The sequence below is a fragment of the Pteropus medius genome, unplaced genomic scaffold, assembly GCF_902729225.1.
Source record: "Pteropus medius unplaced genomic scaffold, Ma_sr-lr_union100, whole genome shotgun sequence".
Lineage (NCBI taxonomy): Eukaryota > Metazoa > Chordata > Mammalia > Chiroptera > Pteropodidae > Pteropus > Pteropus medius.
The window spans coordinates 14,193,136-14,219,054 of NW_024349804.1; the positions used below are offsets into that span (position 1 = coordinate 14,193,136).

The 25,919-nt window shown below is 51.2% G+C and overlaps 1 protein-coding gene across 1 annotated transcript in view; it reads right to left on the reverse strand.

The window, feature by feature from the left end:
- Positions 1-25,919, reverse strand: part of FAM193A (family with sequence similarity 193 member A) — a 99,376-nt gene that overhangs the window by 64,480 nt on the left and 8,977 nt on the right. Inside the window, 1 exon segment of the mRNA XM_039837992.1 lies at positions 2,227-2,472. Coding sequence (XP_039693926.1) covers positions 2,227-2,334 — 108 coding nt within the window. The 5' untranslated portion in view covers positions 2,335-2,472.

A 25,919-nucleotide genomic window follows, 5' to 3' on the forward strand; every position in this document is an offset into this window, starting at 1 on the left:
AAGATGGACAATTCTAGAGCATTAGCTTTCTCCTGGCACGAGCCAGGACAGAAGTAAAGATTTGTGACATGTAAAAGCAAGTGAGGGACTACAGCAACAGAGGATGAAAGGGACAGACACCTGAAAGCCCAGTGAGGGGGCCTCCTTCGGCCAAGGGGGCAGGAGGGCAGCAATGGTCCGAGTGCCCACTGGAGCTCCTGCCTGCGGGGGCCGGGGGGTGTCAGCAGCTGAGTTAACTAAAGCAGAGCGGAGGGGGTGTGGGGTTGGGGAGAGAGAAGGAAAGACTCGCGCCATTTTGGGGTACGGTGACGTAGCCAGAGCAACAGCTCGCATCTGGAAAAAGCCCACATCCATCGGTGGTGAAGGAGAGAACCGTGGAGCACCTCCGTGCTTTATTCGGCAATGATAAGCAACAGAACGGTGTGTGGCGCTCAGAAGCATCACGCCGCGCAGAGGCGGCTGTGACCCTGGACCAGCAGGGGGGCTGGGGGGCGCCCATGAGGGCGGACGGGGGCGCCCGTGCAGTAGCGCACGCTGGTCAGCGCACGGAACGGCACGCACTCCGCGTGGCTGAATTCTGCCCCGCGCAATTTTAACCGGCCTGAACAAAGAAGCCAACTTTACAAAAGTAACAGAACACGGGCTGACGTGGCAGCTCTATGGTCCCCAGGATCGCTTTTTGGGATGGGGAGAGAAAGCCTCATCTGATAATCCACCTTCCAGGACAAACCAGAGTCAGGAGATGAGGGGCCCCAGGGCGGGACGATTATAGGACACCAGAGGTGCTTCCTTCCACCGGCATCCAAGGCAAGGTCAGCACAGCGACCGCGACCCGTCCCAAAGGCAGAGTCGCTGCAGGAGCAGGGCTGGAAACGGTTCAGGGAGCAAAGAGCGCGCTCAGTGCGGGGAGGGCTCAGGAACGCGGACCGGAAGTGAAGACGGAACCAATGTCGGCGACACCGGACGGCCTCCCACTAGAAACAGAAGGCCGAACGCTTCCGGTGCACACGGAGAGGAAACAGAAGTGGGATGGTAAGACCGGGGCCATCTTCCCAACCCCCGACGAGGGTTCTCACCGTCGCTTCCTCGTTCATTCACTTATTCATTCATTAATTCAGCATTTTGGGTACCTAAAATATGCCAGGCTCCGCACCATTCCTGGTTAAAAAAAATACCACAGAAAAAGAGCTGCCCTCAGGGCGTGCGCACTCCAATGGCAGAAGAAACAGCGACGGAGCAGATGACGGAGCGGATGGACGGAGCGGGTGGACGGAGCAGGTGGATGGAGCAGATGGACGGAGCGGATGGACGGCACATCAGCGAGAGGCGCTGAGGAGGAGGAGGACGCAGCAGAGAGAGGGGCGTGCGGGAGCGGGGTGCATGGAAACCGTTCTGATTTTGCTTCTGAGGCTCGGCTATTAAAGCACTCCTGCAGAAACCGCCACGTGAGTTGGGGTGCTGCCTCAAGAAAACCCTGACACAGAAGGCACCGGCTCAGTGGCAGGCAGCACGGAGACAGACGAGACCTGGACAGGCCAATGCAATGCGCCCTGCGCAGCCGCAGAGTGCTCGCTGAGCTGTCCCAGTCGGAGAATGGGCTGGAAGCGCAGCTCGGGGACAGTGGATGGTGAGCAGAGGTCACAGGAACAGAGGAGCCCAGGATGTGGGGCCTCGAATGGCCGCAGAAGTCAGTCAGCCCTTTCCAGAACCCAACGCGCAGACTTGAAAGCCCTTTCAGAACCAGGGCCACCGAGCCATCGTCTGGGCCAAGCATCAGGTGAGGATGTGGCCTCCCCACACGAGCCTGGGCCTCAAGGGTGCCTCCGTTCCGCTGAGGCATGAAATCGAGAGAAAAAGGGGACACCCGGACTTATTAATCGCATCTGGGAAAGAACGTCAGATGAGTCACCAGCACATGGAATTATCTAGAACTAAACATGACAAGCCTCCAGCAAACTGCTTCACCAGAGAAATCTGAGGCCAGACTGCAAAGCCAGGACACAGCCCCATGCCCAAGCCTGGTCAGTCGTCTGACCAGGGAGGGCAGGTCCCCTAGTGCCCACTGCAGCTGCGGCCAGGAAGACCAGGAGGAAGGCCGAGCGCGAGGGACTGGAAGATGGCACAGGAGGCTGCTTCTTCCAGGAAGCAGATGCAGAGGGGCGATCTCCCGGCCCTTGGGGGGCGGGGTTGACACCAACGAGCACGTGTTCTGCGTGGGGCACTCACCGTGGGCGGGTCCAGGCCGCCAGGCCTCTCCTCTCTCTCCACGGTCCGCCGGCAGTCCGGGCACACCCACAGTGGCAGGTGCAGCACGTTGTTGCCCTTGGGAGCCATGGAAAGGGCCAGTCTGCTCGCCGTCTTAGTCCCGCTCTCCAGAAATGAAGAGTCTTTCCGCTCGCTTCGGCACAGAAGACAGCAGTCCCCGGCGGGGTAGGGCGGGGCTCTGTGGTTCACGCCAAAGGTAAACGGAGTCTGGAACAGAGGGAGAACACTGTCAAAGCAGGAGCCACAAAGCCGCGATCATTAAAAAGCGCTACGTACCATTCTAAGATTACGATGCGCATGTATGTTTACACAGAGAAACACACTGAATAGGGAATTTGTTGAATAGAACTATACCTAGTATTCTAGAAACTCCTAATACTTCAAATAAAATAACACAATAAAGAACATCTTAGTAGGAGTTAGAAACTGCCCACCTCAGCCCTGCACCCAGACTCTGCGTTACCTGCCACACGGGTAGGAAGCGTCAGACCAGCCTCAGGACTGAGAAAGCACCGGGACACTTTACTGTCAGCAGGGTGCAGACCCACTATCCTAGGGGAGCCAGCGCAGGAAGGCTCGGGCCCAGGCAGCCACCATGGCTTCAGGGCACCTGAAGGCTCAAACCACCTCCAAGGTGGGCAGAGCAAAGACAACCACAGTGGGGGCGGGCACTGCGGCCACACACCCGAGACCCTGCCGCCCCTGCCACCTGGCAGCAATGACGCCTGACCCTCTGCGGCCAGCCAGTTTCAACATCCACTTTTTAAAATACGTCCTAAGCTACAGGGTGGGGGTGGGAGCCCCAGAGGCAGGAAGAGGAGGCAGGATTATCACCCCAGATCCTCTTTAAAGATTGTCAACCACCCTATCAGAAAAATAACCTTAGCCTTAAAACCACACAGACAGGGCTCCATGTTTAAAACAGGCTTGAAGTCACAAGGTCAGCAAGCAGGGGCCAAAATAACCCAAATCAGTGTGAGCCCAACCAAGATGGGCCATCTGCGCCTTAGAACAGGGGTTCCCAACCCCTGGGCCGTGGACTGGTACCAGTCAGTGGCCTGTGAGGAACCGGGCTGCACAGCAGGAGGTGAGTGGCGGGCGGGTGAGTGAAGCTGCATCTGTATCTGCAGCCGCTCCCCAGCGCCAGCGTCACCGCCCCAGCTCCACCTCAGATCCTCAGGCATTGGATTCTCATGGGAGCACCTGTCCCTGGTGCTAAATTGGGGACTGCCGCCTTAGAGGGACCATTCTATACATCCTGATGAGCAGTTCGAGAGAGGCACACCTGGGCAACAGGTGAGCAGAAAAGCCAGGTATGGCCTTCCAGAGGCAGCACAGCTCTGCCAAGGGTCCCATCCAGAGCACATGTGGGATCACAGAGACAGAAAGCCCTCAGGGCCCGTGCCAGCTGCAGTGCCCCTGCTGCGGGAGGCCACACGGAAGGCTGGCCAGGGCCAGGACCCCTGCTGCAGGAGGCCACCCGGGAAGGTGGGCAAGGACCCATGCCAGCTACTCTGGCGGGAACTCTGGGGTACTTGGCGACGTCCCCAGTTCCACCGAGGCTCCTTTAACGCCCACCCAGCCCTGCCCAGCCAGCAGCCCACTCTTGCCTCAGCCCGAGGCTGTCTCCTGTCCTCCTGCACCGAGGCCCACACACGCCCTTGGCTGCGCCTGTAAGCTGGGCTACAGGTGTGCACTGACATAACCGAGCACTCTGCATGGCTGCCAGCTCCATCAAAGCCCGGAATGTCCAGCAGGTGTCAGGTGCTTCAACAGGGGTCTGAGTGATTAAAGGAATGAATGACAACAGCTCTGAGGCCAGCAGGGATGTGCACACGTGTTCTTCCCTGCTTTCAAAAACCAGCCATCAGAACTGCTGACACCTGTCACAGCCACATTCCAAGGATTAAGCAAACCCGCTCAGCAGCCATTTGAACATCTGGGGTGTGAGGGGACAGGACTCAGTACTATCCTCCAGTGGTATTCCAGAAAGCTCCAGAGTGCCCCTCAAACCACAGAATAGCATGGAAGTAGCTGTCCTTCTCTGTCTCAAGTTTAAATTATGACAAACAATTTCAAAGCCATGCTGACTGACCGTATGGAAAGCCATCTCATCTCCAGGCCCAGAAACCAGCCCTGGCCTTCACAGTTTCTAGGCCACTTTTAACCCAGGAAGGAGATGCTGCGCTCGAGGTCACAAAGGCCCCAAGGCCGGGATCACAACGCAGCAGCCAAAACTGACTTGAGAGCATCCAGTTCAGCTCCATGCATCTATGTGTGAGTCCGGCTAGTCTTTACTGGGACCTGTGCCAAGGTACCGGTCCAGGCACCAGGGACACAGTGCTGAGTAAAACAAACATCCCTGTCCTGAGGAAATTAGGTCCTTATCAAAGACAAAGACAATAAGACAGCTGAAAAGCACAGAACACCGGATAATGGTAACTGGGAAGGAGAAAAACAGCAGGAAAGCGGGCCTGGGCCTGGGGATGGTGCTCTTTAGGGGGCCAGCAAGGGAGCATGGGGACAACTAGAGCGCCAGCTGGTGGAAGGAGCACATGCCCGGGGGAGGGGCACTGCAGACAGCGGCCACCAAGGCCTGGGGCCCGGAGGAGATGGGAGGACAGACGGGAAGGAGCCGGGGAGATGCTGTCTGCGCCTCAGGAGTGGGGTGACAGGGCCCGCCGTGACGAGAGCGCTGACAAGGCGGCTCACGGCCAGGGGTTGGGTGAGGGAGACTGAAGAGGCGAAGACGAGTCCCGGAGCCTGGCCGCGCAGGTGGCTCAGCCAACGAGGACGCCGTGCCCCGCAGGTGTCCGGGGCCCGCCGCACACCGGCGTCCTCACAGGGAAGACCGCAGGCCGCCCCGGCGGACACTGGGGCAGGCCGTCGGGTGCGGACGGCCCTGAGACAAGTGAACACGGCTCCCACCACCTGACATCCAAGCCACCGCGGGTGTCGTTTTAACCTGGGCGAGGCTAAGGAGAAGCCCGCACAGCCGTGCGCAGCGTGTGACACGGGTGCAGCCAGGGCAGGGTGCCGGCCAGACGGCCGTGGGGGCTGCAGCTTCCTCAGGAGGCTGCGTGGCCCCCTTTCCACCCTGAGAAACTGTCGGGTAGGGAAGTAGCAGTGCTGGAATGTTCTGGGCGGTTCCGGGCGGTACGGGGCAGAGACGGGAGGGGTGGAGAGCGGCCGGACTCAGGATATCGAAGGCAAAGCCACAGGACTGGCCACTAGACCCCAGGATGGGCCAAGGACAGGCCCAGACACCAGTGCTGGGCATGCCAACGACAGAGACACAGGCGCAGGACAGGTGGGGGCAGTGGTAGGAACCAGGAGCCTGCCTTGGGTGCTGTGCGTGTGAAGTGGGTGTTGAACCCCCAAACACGGAAGGGGAGCGGCTATCTTTGAAAAAGACCCTCGGGGAACAGGATGCAACTGGATATGCACTGTGGGGTCACACGCGTGCTGTGGAGAGCCATGGGGCTAACCTGCGAGGAGGGGGCAGCAGTGTCCTTAACGCAGAGTCGATCTCTCTGACCTTGGCTAACATGCTCATGCGTGAGGCTAGTCCTCCCATGAACCGAAACGCCGCCCTCCACTGCGCTTCCAGACAAAGCAACTAACGGGGCACTACGAAACATGCGCACGTGAAAATTATATAATTGTAATAGACTGATGTTACCCCAATAAACTTAAAAAAAAAAAAATGACGCTCACATGCACACCGCTCTGGACCAAAATGCAAATGCACCAACGCTAGTGCCCCACCGCGGTCACCCTATCCGTGACGAAACGGGGGTGCGAATACAAATCCCGTCGATGCTTCGAAAAACCTTTCTTAGCTGTACTGAAGCAGAATGGAGGTACAGGAAGCTGAAAGTGTGAAGGGTGCAGCCCGGACCACTGCGACATGCACACGTCTGTGGAGCCGCCACGACCATCCAGGCAAGGAACACCGGCTGCCGCTCCCTGCGTCTCCTGTGGCCCTGAACGCTCCCTCGCCCGGTTCCCTTCTCCGCCGGCCCTACTGCCGCACTCACGGGCGACCACTGCGCTGAGTGCTGTCTCTACAGGTTAACCCGCAGCTTCTGGAACTGTACGGACACGGCATCGCACGGCGTGCTCTCTTCCGCCCGGCCCCTTTCATGGAGTGTCCCTGCGTGGAGGAACGGTTCTTTGTCATCACTGAGCAGTATTCCGCTGCGTGGCATGGCCGTGAGTTCTTTACCCGCACTCCCATTTGGAGACGGGGTGTCTGCAGTCTGAGGCTATCAGAAGCGATGGCTGCTGTGAACGCTGACGTACAAAGCTTGGTGTGGACATATGCTTTTGTTTCTCTTGCACAAATACCAAGGAACAGAATGACTGAGTCGTATGGTAGGTGCCATGTCTAACTTCTAAGAAATTTCCAGACTTCTCCCCAAAAGCACTGTTGGGAAGTTGCAGTTAGTTAACTGTATCTTCATCAACGCGGCGAGTTCTTTTAACTCCAGCCATGGTAACGAGTGTGTGGTATCATCTCACTGCGGTTTTCCCAAGTGATTAGTTGTTACATATCCTTTCATGGGCTTATGCAGTAGCTATTCAAATCTTTGACCTGGCTTAAGGTTTATCAAATGCATTACTCCTCGAAGAATCAGTTTTTGGTTTCATGGGCTTTCCCATATTTAAAAAATTTTGTTTAATTTTTGCTTTGTGTTATTTCATTGGGTATGACTGGCTCCTTGATCTACCTTAAGGTAGAAGCTGAGGTCATCCAGCCCTTTCTTTTGCATAAAGAGATTTCCCTATAAGTACTGCTTCGGCCACATTTTACACATTTTGATAGGTTGTGTTTTCATTCTCACTCTGTTCAAAGTTTTTATTTCCCTCTTGATTTCTCCTGACTCATGGGTTGTTTATAAAGTATGGTTTAGTTTCCTGATATTTATAGTGTTCTAAGTATCTTTCTGTTACTGATTTCTAATAAACTCCACTATAGTCAGAAAAGATACTTTGTATAATTTTAATTCTTCCAAATCTATCAAGACTATTTTATGGCCCAGAATATGGCCTATTTTGGCAAACGTTCAATGTTTACTTAAAAAAATGTGTATGTAGGCTGCTGTTGCTGGGTAGAATGTTTCATAAATGTGTTAGGTCAAGTTAGCTGAAGGTGTCACTCAAATCTCCTACAACTTCATTGATTTTCTATTGTTCTATCAATTATTGAGAGAGGTGTTAAAAATCTCGAACCATAATTATGGATTTGTCAACTGTTCCTTGAAGTTCTGTTTTTCCTCCATATATTTTGAAGTCTTATTATAAGGTGCAAAAACGTTTAGTATTGTTATGTTACCTTGATGAACTCACCCCTATATCAGTATGAAACGACTCTTTTTACTTCTTTGCTCTGGTATCTATTTGTCTGATACTAACATAGCCACTCCGGCTTTCTTTCCACTTACATAATTATGCAAGGCATAACTTTCCCTATGACTTTTAGCCTATCTGCATCTTTATATTTAAAGTGAGTTACCTACGGGAAAGCATACAGTCAGGTCTTGCTTTTTTCCAATCTCACAATCTTTTTTTTTTTTATACAATCATTAAGCTATTTTTATTAACACATTTTTGTTTATATATAATTAACCTAAGATGTCAGTTTTTCCCTAGGTTTTGTAAACAAAGATTTCTCATACTCATTTTTTTTAAAATTTGAAGAATTATAGAAAATTCTAATTACGTTTCTTGAGCTTTCATGTTTAAAGGAACAATTCTTTTTTCCTCCAATGGCCATTCTGGCAGACCTGATGAGAGTTTAGGCATTATTCTGAATCTGGGACCTCCTCCATCCAAGTACGATGGCCTCAACCAAAAGGAGACACAACAGATTTCAGAGGTCCAAACTAGAGAGTCTGTGGCAGTGAGGGTCTCTGCTGAATCTTGATGGAAACATTTCTGTCAATGACCTTCAAAGACCAGCAGGAACACACAGATGCTAACTCTTCAGAGAACTGAAGGAGTAGTCACCACACCACATTCTTTAACAGAAGTTCCCCTAATCAAGGACATATCTTTTATTTCTGTTGTAAATATACCGAGGGCATGCTTGGTTCAGAAATATTGCTCCCAATTCTTCCATGTAGGTATAAAATACTCACTGGTTTTCTTTACCCTGTTCTCCGGGCTTAGAGCATTTAAATATCATTCCGTTTGATACTTAAAATATCTAAAAAAATATTTAATCCTTTCCATTTCTACTATGCAGCTGCATATTCTAATGTACCTAACAAAAGTATTTTCTTGTTCATTTCATTCTTGATTAGGAACCTGAACTACACGCCTTCTGAGTATAATAAGTTCAAACAACATCTGACACCTCCATTCATTACAGCTTTTTATCCCTGGGTTTCTATAAAAAGACTAGGTAATAAGTCCACATGTTATAATTTAAAAAGTATGTATTTGTTTTTTGCTCCTGGCTTCGTTCCTCTCCAATCTCACAATCTTTTTAAGTTGGGGTGTTTAGACCATTTACATTAAATATGATCACTGATATGGTTGGGTTTATTATATCTATCATCTTCTATTTTTTTATTGACTCATTTTTGTTCCCTTTCTCCTTTTTTCAGTTATTTAAAAAAAAACCAATGTTTTTATGATTCCATTTCGCCACTTCTGTTGACTCGTGAGCTACATCTCTTCTCATTTTGAAGCAGTTGCTTTAGTGCGTAGTGTACATTTTAACATTACAATCAGCCAAATAAGCTTTATCACTAAACATATTAGAACTTTGTTCCTCTCTCCTAGTCTTTGTTGCTGTTGTTATACATTTTACATCTACACATAAGCCCCATAATGTTATTTTCGCTTTGAACAATTACATTTAAAGTAATTTTAAGAAATGTTTACCTACATACTTACAGTCCTCAGTGCTCTTCATTTCTCCGTGCAGACTCAGATTTCCATGGGTGCACTTTTGCCCCCGCCTGAGGATTTCCTTGAACATTTGTGATGAAGATCCACTGGTCGTGAATTCTTTTAGCTTTGTATGTCTGAAAAGTCTTTATCTCACTTTCATTTCTGAAAGATATTCTGGCTGGTCGGCACTCTAACGCTGTCCTCTATTTTCTGGCTGGAATTGTTTCCCACGAGAAGTCCGCTATTCGTCTTATCTTTGTCCAATGTGTATCTTTTTTCTCTGACTGAATTTAAGTTTTCTTTTAATCGCTGTTTTAAGCAGTATAATTATAATGTGTCTCGGTATCGTTTCCTTCATGTTTCTCATCCTTGAGGCCTACTGAGCTTCTTGGATTTGGAGGGTTATAGTTTTCATCAAATTTAGACGTTTTCAGCTATTACTCCTTTAAACTTTTTTTTGTTCCCCATCCCCAGTCTTCTTGTCAGGGACTCCAAAATACATATACACGGAGTATGCCATCTGAAGCTGTTTCACAACTCCCTGTCGCTGTGTGCCTGTTTTTCCTTCTTTAAATTTCAGTCTTCTCCCCAATGGCTCTTAGAGTTCACTAATCTTTTCTTCTGCTGTATCTAATCTGTTGCTAATCCTCATGCAATGTACTTTTCATCTTGGGCTCTGCTGTCTGCAACTCTAGATGTTCATGTGGGCTTCCTCATATTCTGTGTTCCTTCTTGACATGCTCATGCTTCCTCTATCTTCTCGAACATGCAGGCCACGGCAATAACAGCTGTGTCAACGTCCTCACCTAGTAATTCTAGCACATGTGTTGTTTCTGGGCCCGATTCTACGCCCTGAGTCTCCTCCTAACTATGCACTGTATTTGCTTCTTTGCATGCCTGGCAGTTTCTGACTAGATAAGCAGACACTGCAAATTTTACCCTGTTAGGTGCTGAGTATATTTTTAATCCTTCAATTTATTTCTCGAAATATTTCTGAGCTTTGTTGTGGGCCACGGCTAGGTTACTTGGGAACAGTCTGGTCCCTTCAGGGCCTGCTTGCGAGCTGGGGAGAGGTGGGACCAGAGCACTTCCCCTCGCCTGCCTTGCGACGCCCTTGTGGGTGCACTAGGTGCACTATCCGGCCGTTACAAGTTTTCGGCCCTGGCTGCTGGGAACAGGAACTGCGTGGCCCTGCTCAGCGGCCCTGCTCGGGCTCCAGGGATCTGTCCACGGCTCGCCTCCAGGGCTCCTCTCCCAGGCTGGGAGTTCCCACATACGCGGGTGCTGAAGACCCAGGGAGCCCTGTGTGTTTCTCCAGACGAGGGCTCTCTCTTCTCTGGGACTCCGCCCTGCAAGTTCACCTTGGTCTCCCCGAATTCTCAATGCGGCCTCCTCAGCTCATGGAAGCCAGCAGGCTGCTCGTCCCCCTCTCTGAGCCACGGTCTGCAAACTCCCAGGCAGCGAGCGGGGCCGACCCCAGGGCTCACCTGGTTTATTTTGTGTCTCTCAGGGATCGCTGTCCTGCACTAACTGCTGTCCAGTGTTGGAAAACTGTTCTTCGGGATATTCTGTCCTTCACTTAAGTTGCTTAAGGCAGGAGGATAAATCCAGTCCAAGTACACTGACTGATATTTAAACACAAACAAACAAATGCACCAGAATGAACATATTTAAACAACGGTTGTCTCCTAAGGCCTCGCGGAGGTAAAATGTTTATGTAAATACGTAATCGTATATGCACTACTGGAAGGGGCCAGAGGAGCCCAGAAGCCTTTCCGTAGGGAATGTACACGGTCCTAAGACGGCAACACTGCTGAAACCACTCGAGATACCACTAGCATCTGAGTCCTACTTCGACGGAGTACAACACTTTACCCCTCTCAATGGACTGATTTTCGGCTCTCAGGTGAAGCTGTCATTTGTGGCCAACGCGTGTGTGCAATAAGAGATACCAAATCACAGTATTCATTTCCTTGCTAGGCTTATATTCTAGTTTTAAAAGTAATTTCCAAAAATAAAATCCAAGTTCAATGTCAAAAACTCAGACTTACTGTTTAAAGACTTTACAGGTAAACTCCTCTAGACATGAAGAATACACGGCATTTCGGGGCATAAAGACACTAAAAGCAACAGCTGCTCAGGTGACAGTGACACATCTCAGATCCTGCAGCCCAGTGAAGGCTAAAGCCCTCACCGCAACACACAAAACGAACGGCCTGGTTTTGTGTCATTATCTTCTCCTGCCTAGAACACTATACAATTATCTCCTCTTGACTGGTCCCTAGTCTGGAGGTCCCTCTGCTTTCCACATACTCTACCTTCTGCCAGGTGACATGTCACACAGCACGTAACCACATTCCTCTGCTCTGACCCCTTCAACAGTTCGCACTGCCTATAAAGGCCTGAACGTGACACACAATCACTTCGTCTCTGAATAATCACCCAGTGAAACATCCTACAGTTGCACACCCTGTCCCGGTCACCTGTGTGGCCTGGGGACATGCCGTTCCCACCCAACACAACGGCCCTCACCAGGCGACTGTCAGGATCCCTTTCCGTGGCTCTCACTCCTCTCCAGCCTGCTCCCCAGCCCTCCGCCAACGCAAGCAGCCAGAGCTAAGCCTCAGTGCGGCTTCTCACTGGACACCCACAGTTTCTTCAGCCCCAAGGGCACCCCGGGTCAAACAGGCTTCCACGAGTACTCGCCGAAGCCACTGAAACGGTGAGTCCACGACACTGCCTCCCCCACACTGAACGTCACCTGCCTGTAGACTGTAAGATGACCTTTAAGGAACATGCCACCTATGCAGTGTGTATTCTTAGGACCTCAAGATGTTTTTTAAATTACTCACCCTGTTCTTGGGGTTATGAACATTTTTCCTTTTTAAAAGGCACTGACTCTCCGTTTTGGGAGTTGCTAACTGAAATGAGAGGAGGAGGTCATGAGCAGAAAGCCCCGGAAGCTCCCCGCAGCTGGCTGTCCCGCAGGCACCCGGGCAAGGGGCTGCGGGATGCTAGGGCCGGGCAGGCCTCCTCCCAGCCCCGCCTGGCAGCTCGGGGCCAAGTCCTGCAAAGCGCTGCGTGAGGGTGCAGGTGATCACTCAGCTCGGAGTCTCCGCCCCCAACCTGACGGTCTGCACTGAGTGCAAAGAAAAGCCATTAGCAGCAATCGACCGAAGAACTCAACCTGGCAGTTAGAAAGGAACCCCTCCCTCATACCCCGTGTCTTCTGTGCAGTTCGCTCAGTATTTCTGGAAGGCCTGCAGGTGCTGGAGATGGCCTGAAAGTGGGCTGTTTTAGTGGAATGAAAGAAAGAATTAATCAAAAATATGTGCACGTGACCACAGGAGCCATGACGACAGATGGCTCGGGCCGTGAAGCCAAGAGCTGAGGGCCAGGCCCTGTGCTAGACGCTGTACACCTACTTCCTCCCGGAGCGCTTACCGGGCCTCCGAAGGCAGGCTTTAAAAGTGAGTGATGGGCCACGATCCCGAGAGTCACTCACTCGTCATGTACCCCACCACGGAGAAGCAGCTGGCTGCAGAGGACGGTGGAACGGCCCGCTGGGAGACCTCTGGGATTAAAGCGAAGTCCCACACATGCCACCGCATACCTGCTACACAGATGACCAAGATGGCGCTGCTCCTCCTGTGCCCAGGAAAGGAGGCTCCATTGGGAGTAGCGTCCCTCACTCCCCCCTAATAACAAAGCCTGGAAACGCTTCCCTCCCACGCCAATTCGCACTAAGACTTCTGGAAGGTCCGAAGTCTTAGTGCCCAAGAGCTGCACAGCTGTGCCAGGTGACAGCAGTTCCCACACACCGGGGGTTGGCCTGAGCACCCGGACTCCGCATGCCTATGCGCCAACCGGCTGAAAAACAGCGACGAACAACACCGACCAGATGATGTGATCGTCAAAGGTAAAGAGAACATGAAATAGGTAGTGGAATCCCAAAAATTATGTCTCGTAAAAAATATGTATTTCTAAACTAAGTTTCCTTCCAAAATGTTGACATGTCTTCCAAGAATAGCAGCATTAATACTGATAAGTTTATTCCAGCCATCTGAATTTGTCATAAAACAGAATGACGAAAAATTAATAAAACATTAGCCTAGAACCATATGTCCCTCCCCTAACAAAATTTAGTCAGCTACGGTTTTCTTTTTATATACACACATGCTTCTAAATAAAATCTGCCTAAAAACATATCAGGAATACACTGGACTAAATGAATGGGGGCAGGCCAACAGAATGCCTCCATGTCTCTATCGGCACCATTCGCTGTCGAGGGCGGACAGCGACCGACACAAAGACACCGAACAGCAGTAGAGCGAAAGGAGGACTCGCAGAAAAGCGAAACCTGGTGAAGCGCCTGGGACTCTGCAGGCAGAACGCCCGACTCAACCCCAGCTCCATCTCCCGATGAGCTGCGGAACCTTGAGAAGTCACTCAACCTTTGTAGAACTCACTTTTTCTTCTGAGAAACAGAGATACTTCACAAGGTGTTAAAAAATATAGTTTATTTTCTAAAGCAACACTGAACCCTGTGGCCGCTTAGAAAATGTATATACTTAAAGTACTATATGGAATAACGGCGATTGAAAGCTACTCCCCACTCACCCTCGAGCAAGTCATTCCCACCTCCAAGCCTCAGTTTTCTTATTTGTAAATGAAAGCTTTTTTAAAAAAACCACTCAGAGGGTTGCCGGAGTCCAGTGAGATACCACAAGTGCTTAGCAGAGAATCTAGCACAAAGCAATCATTAAGCTAAATGGCAGCTATTTATTACTAAAATGACAAAAAAATTTTAAATGGATGAAATAGGAAAATGCAAATAAATGTATGGGTAGAAATATTAAAATCAGGAAAATATCGTAACAAAGATTACTATTAATAAAATTTTAATGAACATATAAAAGTCATGACTCAATATAAAAATAACCACGTTGAAATACATAATGAAAACATCATTTAATGTCTCCAGGTAAAAACAGAATTAAAAAAAAAAGTTTTTTAAATAGGGCACCTATCAATCTATAACAAACCAATTGGACAAAAACATGACAAATTTAAATAGGGCTTAACTGTTAAATTATATCAAGATTTAAACTGAATATTTCTCTTGTTAAGCTCCGTGAAATACAAAACTGACCAACCAATATGCTACCGAAAAAAACCCAAACAAAAAAACTACACTGTAAAGGCACAAGTTATACAGGCCATATTCCAAAATCCAATTCACTTCAATATTCAAAGCTCTCTGTTAAATATTGTTGACAGAGAAGTAATACACCCATCATCGCAGGCCTCCCAGTATTTACCAGGACTAAGGGACAGGGGCAGTCACGACATTCCTAGTACCTCCTGCAGTAACAAGACCAGAAGATGCACCAGATGAATGTTTGCTGAGTGAACAATAAAACTGAGAACACTATATATCAAAACTTCAGGTGTCTGACAAAATTAAGTTCATAGATTTAACTGTAAGTATTATTCTGAAGGAAGAAAAAAATAAACAATCAGCTCAAGATTAGAAATCAATTCACGAAGGCCTGAAAGAAAACAAATTATTAATAAATATGAAGTTAATGACTTAGAAAATTGTTAAACAATAAAGAGTAGCTAAAATGTATGCTTAAATATTGTTAAAAAGCAAACTTTGTTTTATATGTTTTATCACAATATAGTTTAAAAATATAGTTAAAAAAAGGCTACTCTAAAGGAGGGATACTGAAAATGAGGGAAAACAAAAGAGCACAAACACTACCGAGGCACCGAGTCCAGGAATGAGTCCCGGACAGCAAGTCAAGATGTTTAAAAGAAAGACACGGTAGATCAAGTTTTTAAATGTTTAATTAAGAAAATGATTATCAAAACTGATTCAGGCAGAAACATTAAACCTAGACCACTAATCATGAAGAAACTGAAAAATTAGCATAGAACTGCCTCCTCTAAAAGCTCCAGACCCCAAAGTTTAACGGGCCCCCTTAAGGACCAGAACCTTCCTGGGCACTGACCGGGCTCATGTCACAGGGTTACGGAGCGAACACTCACCGAAGTCTTAGCAGCATGAATGGTGCATGACGACAATCCACACTGCTAAGATCACTGCTTCTCACCTACCTCGAACCACCCCCACGTTGTCCAGAGCCACGGTTTCTAATTCATTTCCACCACGACTCCGCTGTCTGCGGATGTTCAGAAGTCAGTGTAGTTTGTACAAAGGACTCCTGACAAGCTCAATGGACGGTCAGGACCTGCAAGAACAGCTGCTATAACAAATAACTAAGATGTTTAAATGACCTCGTCAGGCCTTTAATAAGATTAAAACAAAGTCCGTCTCTGTGACATTGTTGTACTGACCCCACTAGACGGCCACTGTTCAAAGGGCGGGAAAACCACAAGGCTGAAAATGAAATGGGAGGGGAGGGGCAGTCGCCAGGTAAGTCACCTCCAGACACATGGAGGAACTTCAAGATTTTCTCCACTCAAATTCACACCTTTGCAAAACTGAGAGCAGAATGGTACCAACTAGTTACATCAAAAGGAACGAACGGACATCTGGAATAAATACTACATGGACTCCATAATATTCTCATGACTGACGTATTTTAGGCCTTACGTCAACTGAGAACCTTTCGTATGGAACTCTGAGATCAGCACCTGTACAAAGAAATCTAACGAAGCACAAGCGACCACATTAACTCCTCAGAAATGCTATGTGAATGTGCATGGAAGTTACCTCTAAACTAATAGGCGGGGAATGAGCAGTCGGCACCCTAGGTGGCCCCTACGCCTGTGACCGTCGAGCCTTGAGCAAACCCTTAGACCTGCTGTGTCTGTTTTTTCAACTGGAAATGGGGCTAAGAGCACCTCTGCTTCAGTTTCCCATGTGGGCCAAGGGACACATGTGTGCACGGTGACGACGCAGTGAAGGCGCTCTCTACCGCGGCCCGCTAACGCTCCACACGCTAAGAACTGAGTCTGCAGCAGAGCGGCTCAGCCGCCACTGCTCACACTGTGAACTCGCGCCAAAACGGCCGCGTGAACCCACTGCTGCTCTCTCGCTACAGTCCCGGGCTGCTGGTGCTTACGTCTCCCACTGCTGTCTCACTCGCCTAAGACACTGGCAGAAACCACACCTCGCAACGCTCCCCGCAACGGCCCAGCAGAGCCGCACGCGACAGGGTTCGTGGCGTTCTTCCGTTAGATCCAGGATCCAGCACGTACTCAACACGTCCAAAAACCTCAACAAAGTTTGCCTGATGAATAAATCTGAGTTCTTTAAACTGTTTCAACTAGAAGTCCAGGCTCCTGACAGCTGGCACCCCTTGGTAAGTCTGGCCCTGGTCACCCTTTGCTCCCACTGCCACTGATCAGCTTCTACTGGTTGGCTGGGCAGTGACCCTGACTTCCTCACTTGGAGCACTGAACCCGGGCTCCCTCACCCCGAAGCTTGTTCCGAGGTCGCTTGCTATGGTTCTGTCCCCATGAAGATGCGCTGTTCCTGCTCACCGCACCCGCATCCTCGGTGGGCAGGGCAGAGCTGTGTCAGCCCCAGGGCCCAGGCCAACAGGCAACTCAAGAACTGTTTTTGGGGGGCAAGGGTTAATGCCTACCGCCTACCCAAATAAATTCATGGTAACCAAAATTGATAAATTAATGTTTTACTTAATGCAAAATGATTAATCCATGTAATAAAAAAATGTTGTGCACGTAATATTTATTTAAAACTTCTCTGCTCCAAATCCACTCAAGGCGGTTTAGATGTAAGGATTACACTGTGAAAGAGGTTACAGGTCTTGAACGGTGGAGAACCTCGAGGCCTGTTCCTGGCCTCCCCTTGCTCTATGCCGTCCATCAACCCCGTGCACCGCCATCGACACGCACGGAGCCCCCAGAAGCCGGTGTTGGGGCGCAAACATACATGGCACAACTGCCTAAGCCACACGTCCCGAGATGTCTCACCTGGAGTCATTGGCTGTAGACAACGCCCCACCTGCCCCATGCAGAGATGGTCCCTGCTCCTCAAAGGACACCTGTGCCCCGCTCTCCACATGCCACAGGCAGAAGTCAAGGGGCACACGCTGCATATGCCCCACCAAAGCCGGCCCCACACCCAATGCCACGCCTCAAACCAGTCTTGCCACTTCAGCCCTTGCCCTTCGGATGACCAGGAGCACGTGAAGCAACCCTCCTCAAACCTGTCTGCTCGAAATCCTCACATGCCGTCTCACCATGACGGGAACTAGCGCTTGTCAGTGACAGGCAAGGCCCTCCACACCTGTCTAGAGCGAAGCCTGACAAGCAGGCTCTCAGCAGACACTCGCAGGATGGACAAACGTGACGCAGACACGGCAGCAGAGCGCACGCGGGGCGACGTGAAGCACAAGGCCCCGGGCCGCGCACCGTCTGCTCACGAACACGCAAATGCACGTGAGGCTCATCTCACACACAGGGCCCCCCCTCACCGCCTACGCGGGCCTGTGAGGGGGCGAACGCGACGGGGGGACAAGCGAGCACAGACGTGAAGGCCTGCGGGGGAGGGAAGACGGCCGGAGGGACCAGCGCCGACCTGACGTGAACCAAGGGGACGAGGCCGTCACCCAGCAAGCCAGCGCAGCGGCGCCTGAGCCACCCCGACGGCCGGCCCTGCGCAGCTCCCCACGGCGGACGCGGCATGTTCGCACTCAGCCCACCGCAGCGCACGTGCGCCCTCCCTCCGCCTCCACCCGCGCCCGCACCGCCACTTCCCCCTCCCGGCACCCTCCCCGCGGCCAGAGGGTCTTCGCAGGCGACAGGGGCACCGCCGCTGCCCTGCACTCGGCCCGCTCACCGCTCCCCTCCTACCGGCCTGCGACCTCTAACCTTGCCAATTCTCTCATTTTACAAACCAGGGGACAACGATCTCTCGGGTCATATACTGAATCCCTGGCAAGACCGGAAAAACACCCAGGTGCCCAGTCCAGCTGGTGCTGAGGCCACATCCTCGGACAACCTGCTTCCCATTCGGTGGCATACGGGACCCCGTTTGGGGAGGCGGGTATTGGAAAGCTTGAAAGGTTGCTTTGGGCTTAACTTTTTAGTTGAAATTCAGTCTTTACAACCTATTTTGGTGTCCTAAGATGCAGAAAGCGTAAATAAAAAGCTCTGGTCGAGAATGCCACTCCACGCACGCCCCTCCACGCCCCACCGACACCCGTAAGTGAAACTCGGTTCTACCTGTGAGCCGCTCACTGCCAACCTCCTATTACCTACAGCGTTTTTTACACAGAACCGAAGAGAACTGCACTGTGCTAGCAAATGTGTGTCCCCAAGCTGGCCTGCAAGGTGGCTCTCGTCATGGAGAGTGCCCCACGGTCCCCCCGCCTGCACCCCAGGCCCTGCCCTCTCCTTCATGCCTCGGAACGCATCGACCCACGGGAGACAGGCGGCCCATCGTTGCACGGCCAGGGACACGTGGGGCCTGGCGTAAACACACGCTCGGATCTGCTTCTCAGAAACGTGAACCAAAACAAAACGCGAAACCAGCCGGCTGTCGCTCTTCGGCTGCAAGCAGGATCACCGGAGAGCAGAACCTGTGGCTAAGGTGGGCCAGCCAGAGGGGGAAGCCATCGCAGCGAGGAGCAGCGACCGGGCAAGCAGGGCGCCGGGGCGGCCCACGCCCGGCTGCTCTCTCAAACGACGCTGAGCGCCTCCCTCTCTCGCAGAGAGACCCCTGACCGAATCTAAATCTGCGGAACCCGGCGGGGGAAGCGGGAGGGCAGGGGCAGGAGGGAGAGGAAAAGGCACTGACGCTGTCGGCACGCGGGGCTCTCGACTTCACCCAGGACACGCGGCCAAATGCAGCCCGAGGGGGGCTGGCGGGTGTCCGCCCTCGGGGGCTGCGCCGGGGCTCAGGCTCCTCCAGGCGAGGCCTGCTCTGGAAAGGCACCCTCCGGCCAGCGCCCATGGCGTGCTCACACCTTCCAGCCGCCCACGGCCCCACATGTGGGCTTGTCGCCAAGCACTTCAGCCATGAAGGGGAGAAAGAGTTCCAATCATTCCAGTCAAGAGAGCCGTGTCACACACCAGAAGACCGCTGGGACCCCTGCAAGGAGGAATCATAGGTGAGGTGACCAAGACTGTTACCATCCTTCCCCAGTTTGTGGACTACTTAGGGAAAGTGTAAAACACACGGAGGAAAAACACGGCGATTTCGCTTCTTGAGATCTTCTGAGCGTGCCATGAGAGCTCTTCCAGGAGGCTCACAGAGTCGCTGCGTCAGCTCAGAGGGCCCCTGAACTTAAGGAGCTGCAAAAGCCATAGCAGCCCAGCCGGGCCGGGCCGGCTCGCACGAGGCCGGCTTCCTCCCAGACAGAACTCCACCCGCGGGCAGCAGGAAGAGCGAGGCGCTGTCCAGGGACGCACAGGCTCCAGCTGGCCCCGGGGCTGAGCGGACAGCGACCAGGTGTCAAACATCCACGCCTGCCTAACCGCCCGGAACCGCCCTGAAGAGCCACGGGCCATCTAGCCAAGTTGGCCGCAGCTTCGGAAGATGCGCAGGAGAGAACACCAGACGTGATGCTTTCAGCCTGTGCTGGGACCTCAAGTCTTCGCTGCAAACCTCCGGAAGTGTGTGAGTCAGCCAGCGTCTGGCCCTGGCAGTCGGCTCCGCTTCCAAGAGGATCTGAACGAGAGGAAATTGACTATGCCCACGACACTACGCCAGTCCTAAAATTTTGAGAATGAATACAGGAACCCCAGGACCATCCAGAAACTTGTGACTTTGTGACCAGATTACATATAATATTTGGGTCCCCCTGACTAGGAAAGCATATTTTATTTTAATAGAACTAGCTAAAATAAAAACTAAGTCGCGGGCCTCTGTCTAGAACACTCTCACCCAGATGTCTGCACAGCTCCGAGCCCTCCCTGCCTCTGGCCTCTGCTCAGTGTCGCCAGCTCAGGAAAGCGCCACGACACCCTTACTTAACACTGTGGCTTCACGCCCACCCAGCCTGCCTCATCTCACCATCCCATCGCCCTGCGTGATTTCCTGTCTCTTCCTGAGGAAGGGAGCAGGGGGTCTTCGCCTGCTCTGTCCACTGATGTAGCCTCAGGGCCAAGAGCCATTCCCAACGCACAACAGGCATTCTGCGTGTGTCACGAGTGAACCGGCAGCTGAGTACAGTCAGGTGTGCCCTGACTGACGTCCCCACGACACTCAAGGGTATTTCCAGACAGTCAACACCAGAATTTGTACTATTAAAATTGACGAATGGCACTAAGCTCATAGCTACACAACTAGGTTTAAATGTGGCTGAATAAACGACCTTTGGACTGCTTTTTCTAGCACTGCTAAATAAAATCCAGCTTTTAGAAAGCTGTATTCCACCACTGTTGGCAACAGAACATCCAGTCCCCACACGCGTTCTAATCAACGGGCTCTTTAGAGGTCTGGATGAGTAAACCCAGGGGTGTCTCGATAAGGAACTTAGACAACACTGACACAAAATGTGTGGCTTCCTAAATGACCTCAAGACTTAATCCTACCCGATCAGGAGTTTTCATGTACTTGAAAGGAGAACCAGGCTCCCAAGGCCCTTCCACACGCCCGAGGCAAAATTAACCAAATCTGAAACCCACCTGGACACAAGGAAATGTGTTCGGGCGACTACCTCCTAAGACCTAAGACCCAATTCTCTGATAACCGCCCTCCTTCTGCACAGTGACATCCTCCTTGTTTCCACCCATCACACTGGGGTCGCTCTACCTGTAACATAACACACCCCCCTCGCGGTGGGGACACTGGCCTTAACGTTTTACTATAGCTTTTCGTTCAGCACGTTTGAACACCTGGACTAAATGTGGCTAGACTCTAAATTCACAAGGTAGAACATTTCTACATTTCAAATGAGATATGAAATTTTTAGAAGACTCTTAAAAATTCTTAATTCTAAATCTCATTTGAGTCATTCAACAAAAAAATGCATTGGCTATGAACAAGGTTCTATGCTTTAAAATCTGTCCACATTTAATAAACTTCCAAGCTAGTAAAAGAAAATAGACATACAAGTACGTACACCTGTGTTAAGTCGAGGGTCACAGCCAGACCTCAGAGGACCCCTCTGTATGCCACTGCCACTCTGAGCCCCTCGTCCTTCCTGACGCCCACTTTTACATCTCTTTTGTGCATGTGTTAACTACTGCAGTTGGGAGGGGATCAGACTGAGATGAACGGCGAAGGATGGCGGGACTCCGGGGGGCAGAACTGGAAGGAAGGGGCGGGGTGGAGAAGGGAAGAGGACGGGGACACGTGTTCCTGGAGAGCCAGGACCCAGGCGTGCGGTGGGAGAAAGCACAGGTACCGGGTGCGAGGAAGAATCCAGCCGGAAAGGCCCCTTGGGTCCACTGCGCGGTGCCCACTGCGGAGGCTCGCGCGCACGCCGGTCCCCACAGCCAGACCCCCGCACCGCAGACCCCCACACCGCAGACCGCCCAGCGCGGGCTGCAGCTCTAAGACTGTCCTGCATCTCTCGCCGGTCACACGGAGGCATTCGGACAGTTGATGAATGCAATTTACATACGATGAAAAATACAGAAAATAGAGAGACGTACAAGATAAAAATGACCAGGCCCCGGATGGACCAGGCCCCCTGGGTGCGCCAGACCCCGTGTGTGCCAGGCCCCGGGTGCACGCCGCAAGCATGTGTGAAGCGACGCACCGCCTTCAGAGATCCAGTTCTTCAGGGGAGACAGCAACATCTTAGGTCGGGGTGGAGGGGGGAGGATTAAAATAAAAAATAAATAAAAAGAATAAAAATGAAGTTATACTCTTACATATTAGTTTTCTTATTAACAATAACAAAAGCCTGTTTTTATCACACACAAAAATCATGAGGAAAACATTTAAGGAAGCCAGTGTGACTGAATGTACTCTATAATTTTTTAGTATCTTGGAATAATGCTTTGTGTTGAAACTGGATCTTTGTGCTTTCACTGACCGTCTTTACCGAATAAGGTCCCTGCCCCTTAAAGATACCCAGAGCTAAATGAAGGAAATGCCCTGTAGGCTGAGCTTATAAATCATGCTAGTCCACTTTCCACCCTACCAATCACGTGAGGATTTGCTCACATTTGGCCGGCCAATTTCGTCTTCCTCCCCCGAGTTCCCTGTTACACAGTAATCAGAAGTTACCACGTTTTTGTATTTTTAATAAGTTCAAAGCTAAAGGTTACAAGAAGCTAAAAAATTCACTTCCGAGTTTAAGTGTGCAGGAAGATGACTGTTCACGGTATTCTTAGCACAAAAACTCAAAGACACCTCTGAACATCCATCTTCAAGCAGCTCTCCTACTCTTTACACAAGAGGTTTTCAAAAAGCAATTTTCTACTCATCGTGAAAACGTCACCTTTACCCTGAGGGGGAAAACTGTTTATTTTCTCAAAAATACTGAATTTGCTGGGTAGCTTTCTCCTGACAGCCACTTACTGCCGAAAAGGTCGGCAAGCTGAGACCGCTTGTCTCTACGTAAAACACTCAGCTCACTTTCAGAGCAGGGACCCTTTAATTTTGCCGCAAGATGACCAGCCAGCCTCCGTGGCTCGCCAAGGCTTTCCAGGCGCCCCTCCTCTCCTCACGGAACGCTGTGAGGACTGACGGCTCTGTGGACGGTCCGGGGCTGATCCCTGATGCGCTTCTGGCCTCAGCTCGTCGCTGTGGGAACTTCTCTGCATCACGTGGGCGTGGACTTCGCATGCGCTGTTCTTCCTGCAACCCTGCGCTACCCAAGAAGTCTTTTTTTTATGGCTGCTCCATCACTGGTTACTAGTCTTTCCACAAAACTCTGTTTATTAAAGAAATCATATCAGAATAGATATCCTCTAGGATATTCAGCGGCTCACAAAAAAAAAAGTACTTGAGCAGAATTCAGCAAAAAAGCAAAAGGGGAAACCTCTTCAGAAACACTTGTTTCCATCACCACAGAGCAAACTGCACACACATCATGATTTACTCTAACAATGTATTTCCTAATCTTCTGCAATATTTCAATGAATACTCCAAAAGTATCTGCTGACAGAGGAAGGTATATACTTTGTTGCCGCCTTGAGTCCCATGAGCTCTTCCTCAATGGCACTGGCTGCTTTGTCCTCCGGAGCTGGCTGAGGGTGGCAGCTGCTGCAGGCTGGCCTGACCGGCTCCAGAGCGGAGTGCTGCACTCTGTTCCAGAAGACATTCTTGGGGGCCCGGCCTGAGGGCCTGCTCCGCCAGCCCTTTCCAAAATGTTGACGCTCCTACTTCTCCATACTAAATGCCTGTCTGTGCAAATTCACTGGCCTTGCTACTGCAACTGAACCTTATAGAAATGTAAGTTAGAAACCCCAGAAAGGGTTGATTCTTAAGATAATAAAATTTCATAAAGTACTAGATTGAGTAATGCATGACTTTAAACACCGCTGCCAAATTCATACGTGTGTTTCTCTCTGGATGCCAAGTTTGGATATAGTCTGATTATAAAGGCTGATACTTTCCTTCCCTGACAGCTCAAGGCAAGATAACCACTTTGGACATACGTTCATCATTCACAAAAATAGGGATAACTCCACATTTCAGGTTATCTTTGAGAGTTGATTCTCAGTTCTGCATAGATAACTTTCTTAGCTCCGTTAGGCAGCTAATGAAGAACTCACACAGGAAGCAGCACCGTGCCTCTGCATTCGAGCCAGGTTTTTTTGAAGACTACCTGACTATTTTGTGAGGACCAGCTTAATTAAAATTACATGGCAGAATTCATGAACGTACTAATGAGTGGCCTTTAAGTGCCCTAGGCTGCAACACACTGCAAGTGAAAACACCTCCTCTTGACTCAGGAATCACCGAGACCCATGACTCGAACACAGACCAAGTGATGGCGCTGGTCTCAACCCACATACTAAGCACTTGCAAAGCGCAACATCTTATTTGAAAACAGAGACTAAACGCGTCCTTCCTGCAGTGCCCGAAATGCCTTACCCACCCGCAGCTGCCTCCGAAGCAGCCTGCACTAGAAAACCCTGCAGCAGACAGTGTGTGACCAAGGAAGCGACAATCACAGAATCATGAAGTTGGAAAAGACCTTCGCAGATGCCTCGGAAAATCTTACCTAACAGATGAGGAAGCCGTGCTGGGCGCACAGCCACACGGCTGCTCTGAGATCTCTAGACAAAAGCTTCTTTGATAAACGAGCGAGCACACAGGCCGGTGACACCGAGCAGTACTCTGTATACCAGTTCGGTCCACACGTGGACGAGCTGAGCTGCCTCGCTGCAAGTCAGGGGACACGCAGCCTCCACTGACCTTCTAGTGAGCACGATCACGTCTCTACCAACGTGTGTTACGACTATGTAAGTCTGAACCTGAGAGAGACCTGGACACAGAATCACTGGGAGCGTAAGCAAAGCGCGGAGAACCAGGACAGCGCCATAGAAAGGCAGGCAAAAGAGAGTTCGGGAAAGGCGCCTGCACACAACAAGCTCGGGGGCACCAGGACTGAAAACAAGCACGGGACCTGGTGAGGACTGGGTCGCTGAACGACCGGGAAGGCTGGTTAAAGTGGAAGACGAAAGAGCTGGATGAGCCAGTAAAGTAGGAATCGAGGGTGAAGGAAGCGGAAGCAACCAGTGTCATTTACTAGAACGTCAAGTCCCTGGTGGCAGCGAGTAGGAAAAGGTCAGAAAGGTAACTGAAGGGGTTAAGCAAGATCGAGAGGAGGACTGAGAGGCAAAAGGCGGGAAATTCAAAATGTGAATGGCAAGGGAAATAACCCTACGGAAGGGACGATTCGAGACCCAGGACAGAAAAGACAGACGTTTCAAAGAGACCCCGAGATAACGCACCGCACACAGGTTCCGCAGCGGGTTTCCACGGGTTAAGCGACTCAGTCAAATCTATCGGTTAAGAACCCCGGAAGCGTGGGATTAACCTTGGAAAAAAGGACAAGAGCTTTCTTCCACACTCGAAGACAAGGCAGACGACAGATTTCCGAAAGCAGGGCCGGCGGTCTGCAGCCAGAGCGCGTTTTCGGGGCCCCGCACGGCTGAGAAGACGCTCCGAGGAGCCCGGGTTACAGCCCAGGCCACGTGCCGTGGCCAGGCTTGCGACAGGCGCTGAGGGACCGGGAGGCAGGCGGCAGCCCGGCGTGGGGACACGCACGACTCCTCTCAGAGGGAGCAGCAGTTCACGCAAGGAAGGGAGAGAGACCTGCACAGGACAACGAGTGCCAACAGCAGCAGACGCGAGAAGGACGTGATGTGGCCGTCCACGCAGTGCTGGCTGCACCTCCGAGAACCTGCCCAGTGGTGGACGCCGGCGGCGACAGCGTGGAGCAGCACAGCGGGAGGAAGCGGCAGCGAGAACGCGGCAGGCGAGGCGACGCGTGCAGGGCACCTGCGGGTGTCATGGGAGAGGAGCGAAGCCCTGCGGCGCAGGGGACACGAGGACCAGGGGATGGAGGGTGCTCTCGACCTGCACCATCACTGGGAAGTGACAAATGCCACCAGGACTTGAGAGGAGCAAGAGGGGACACTGTCTAGGACAATTAAAGACATTTTTCAAACTCAGCGCTTTGGGCCTCACTTGCCTCAGCTAGCAAATGCCATCTTGGCAGTAAATGCACGTTCGCTGTCGCCCCGTCCCCTGGCAAGCTCCGCGAGCCTGACTCACGGTGCCAGCGCTCCCACTGGGGCAGCCCGTCCTCCCTAAACGGCGTCGGCTCCCCGCAAACTGTGAC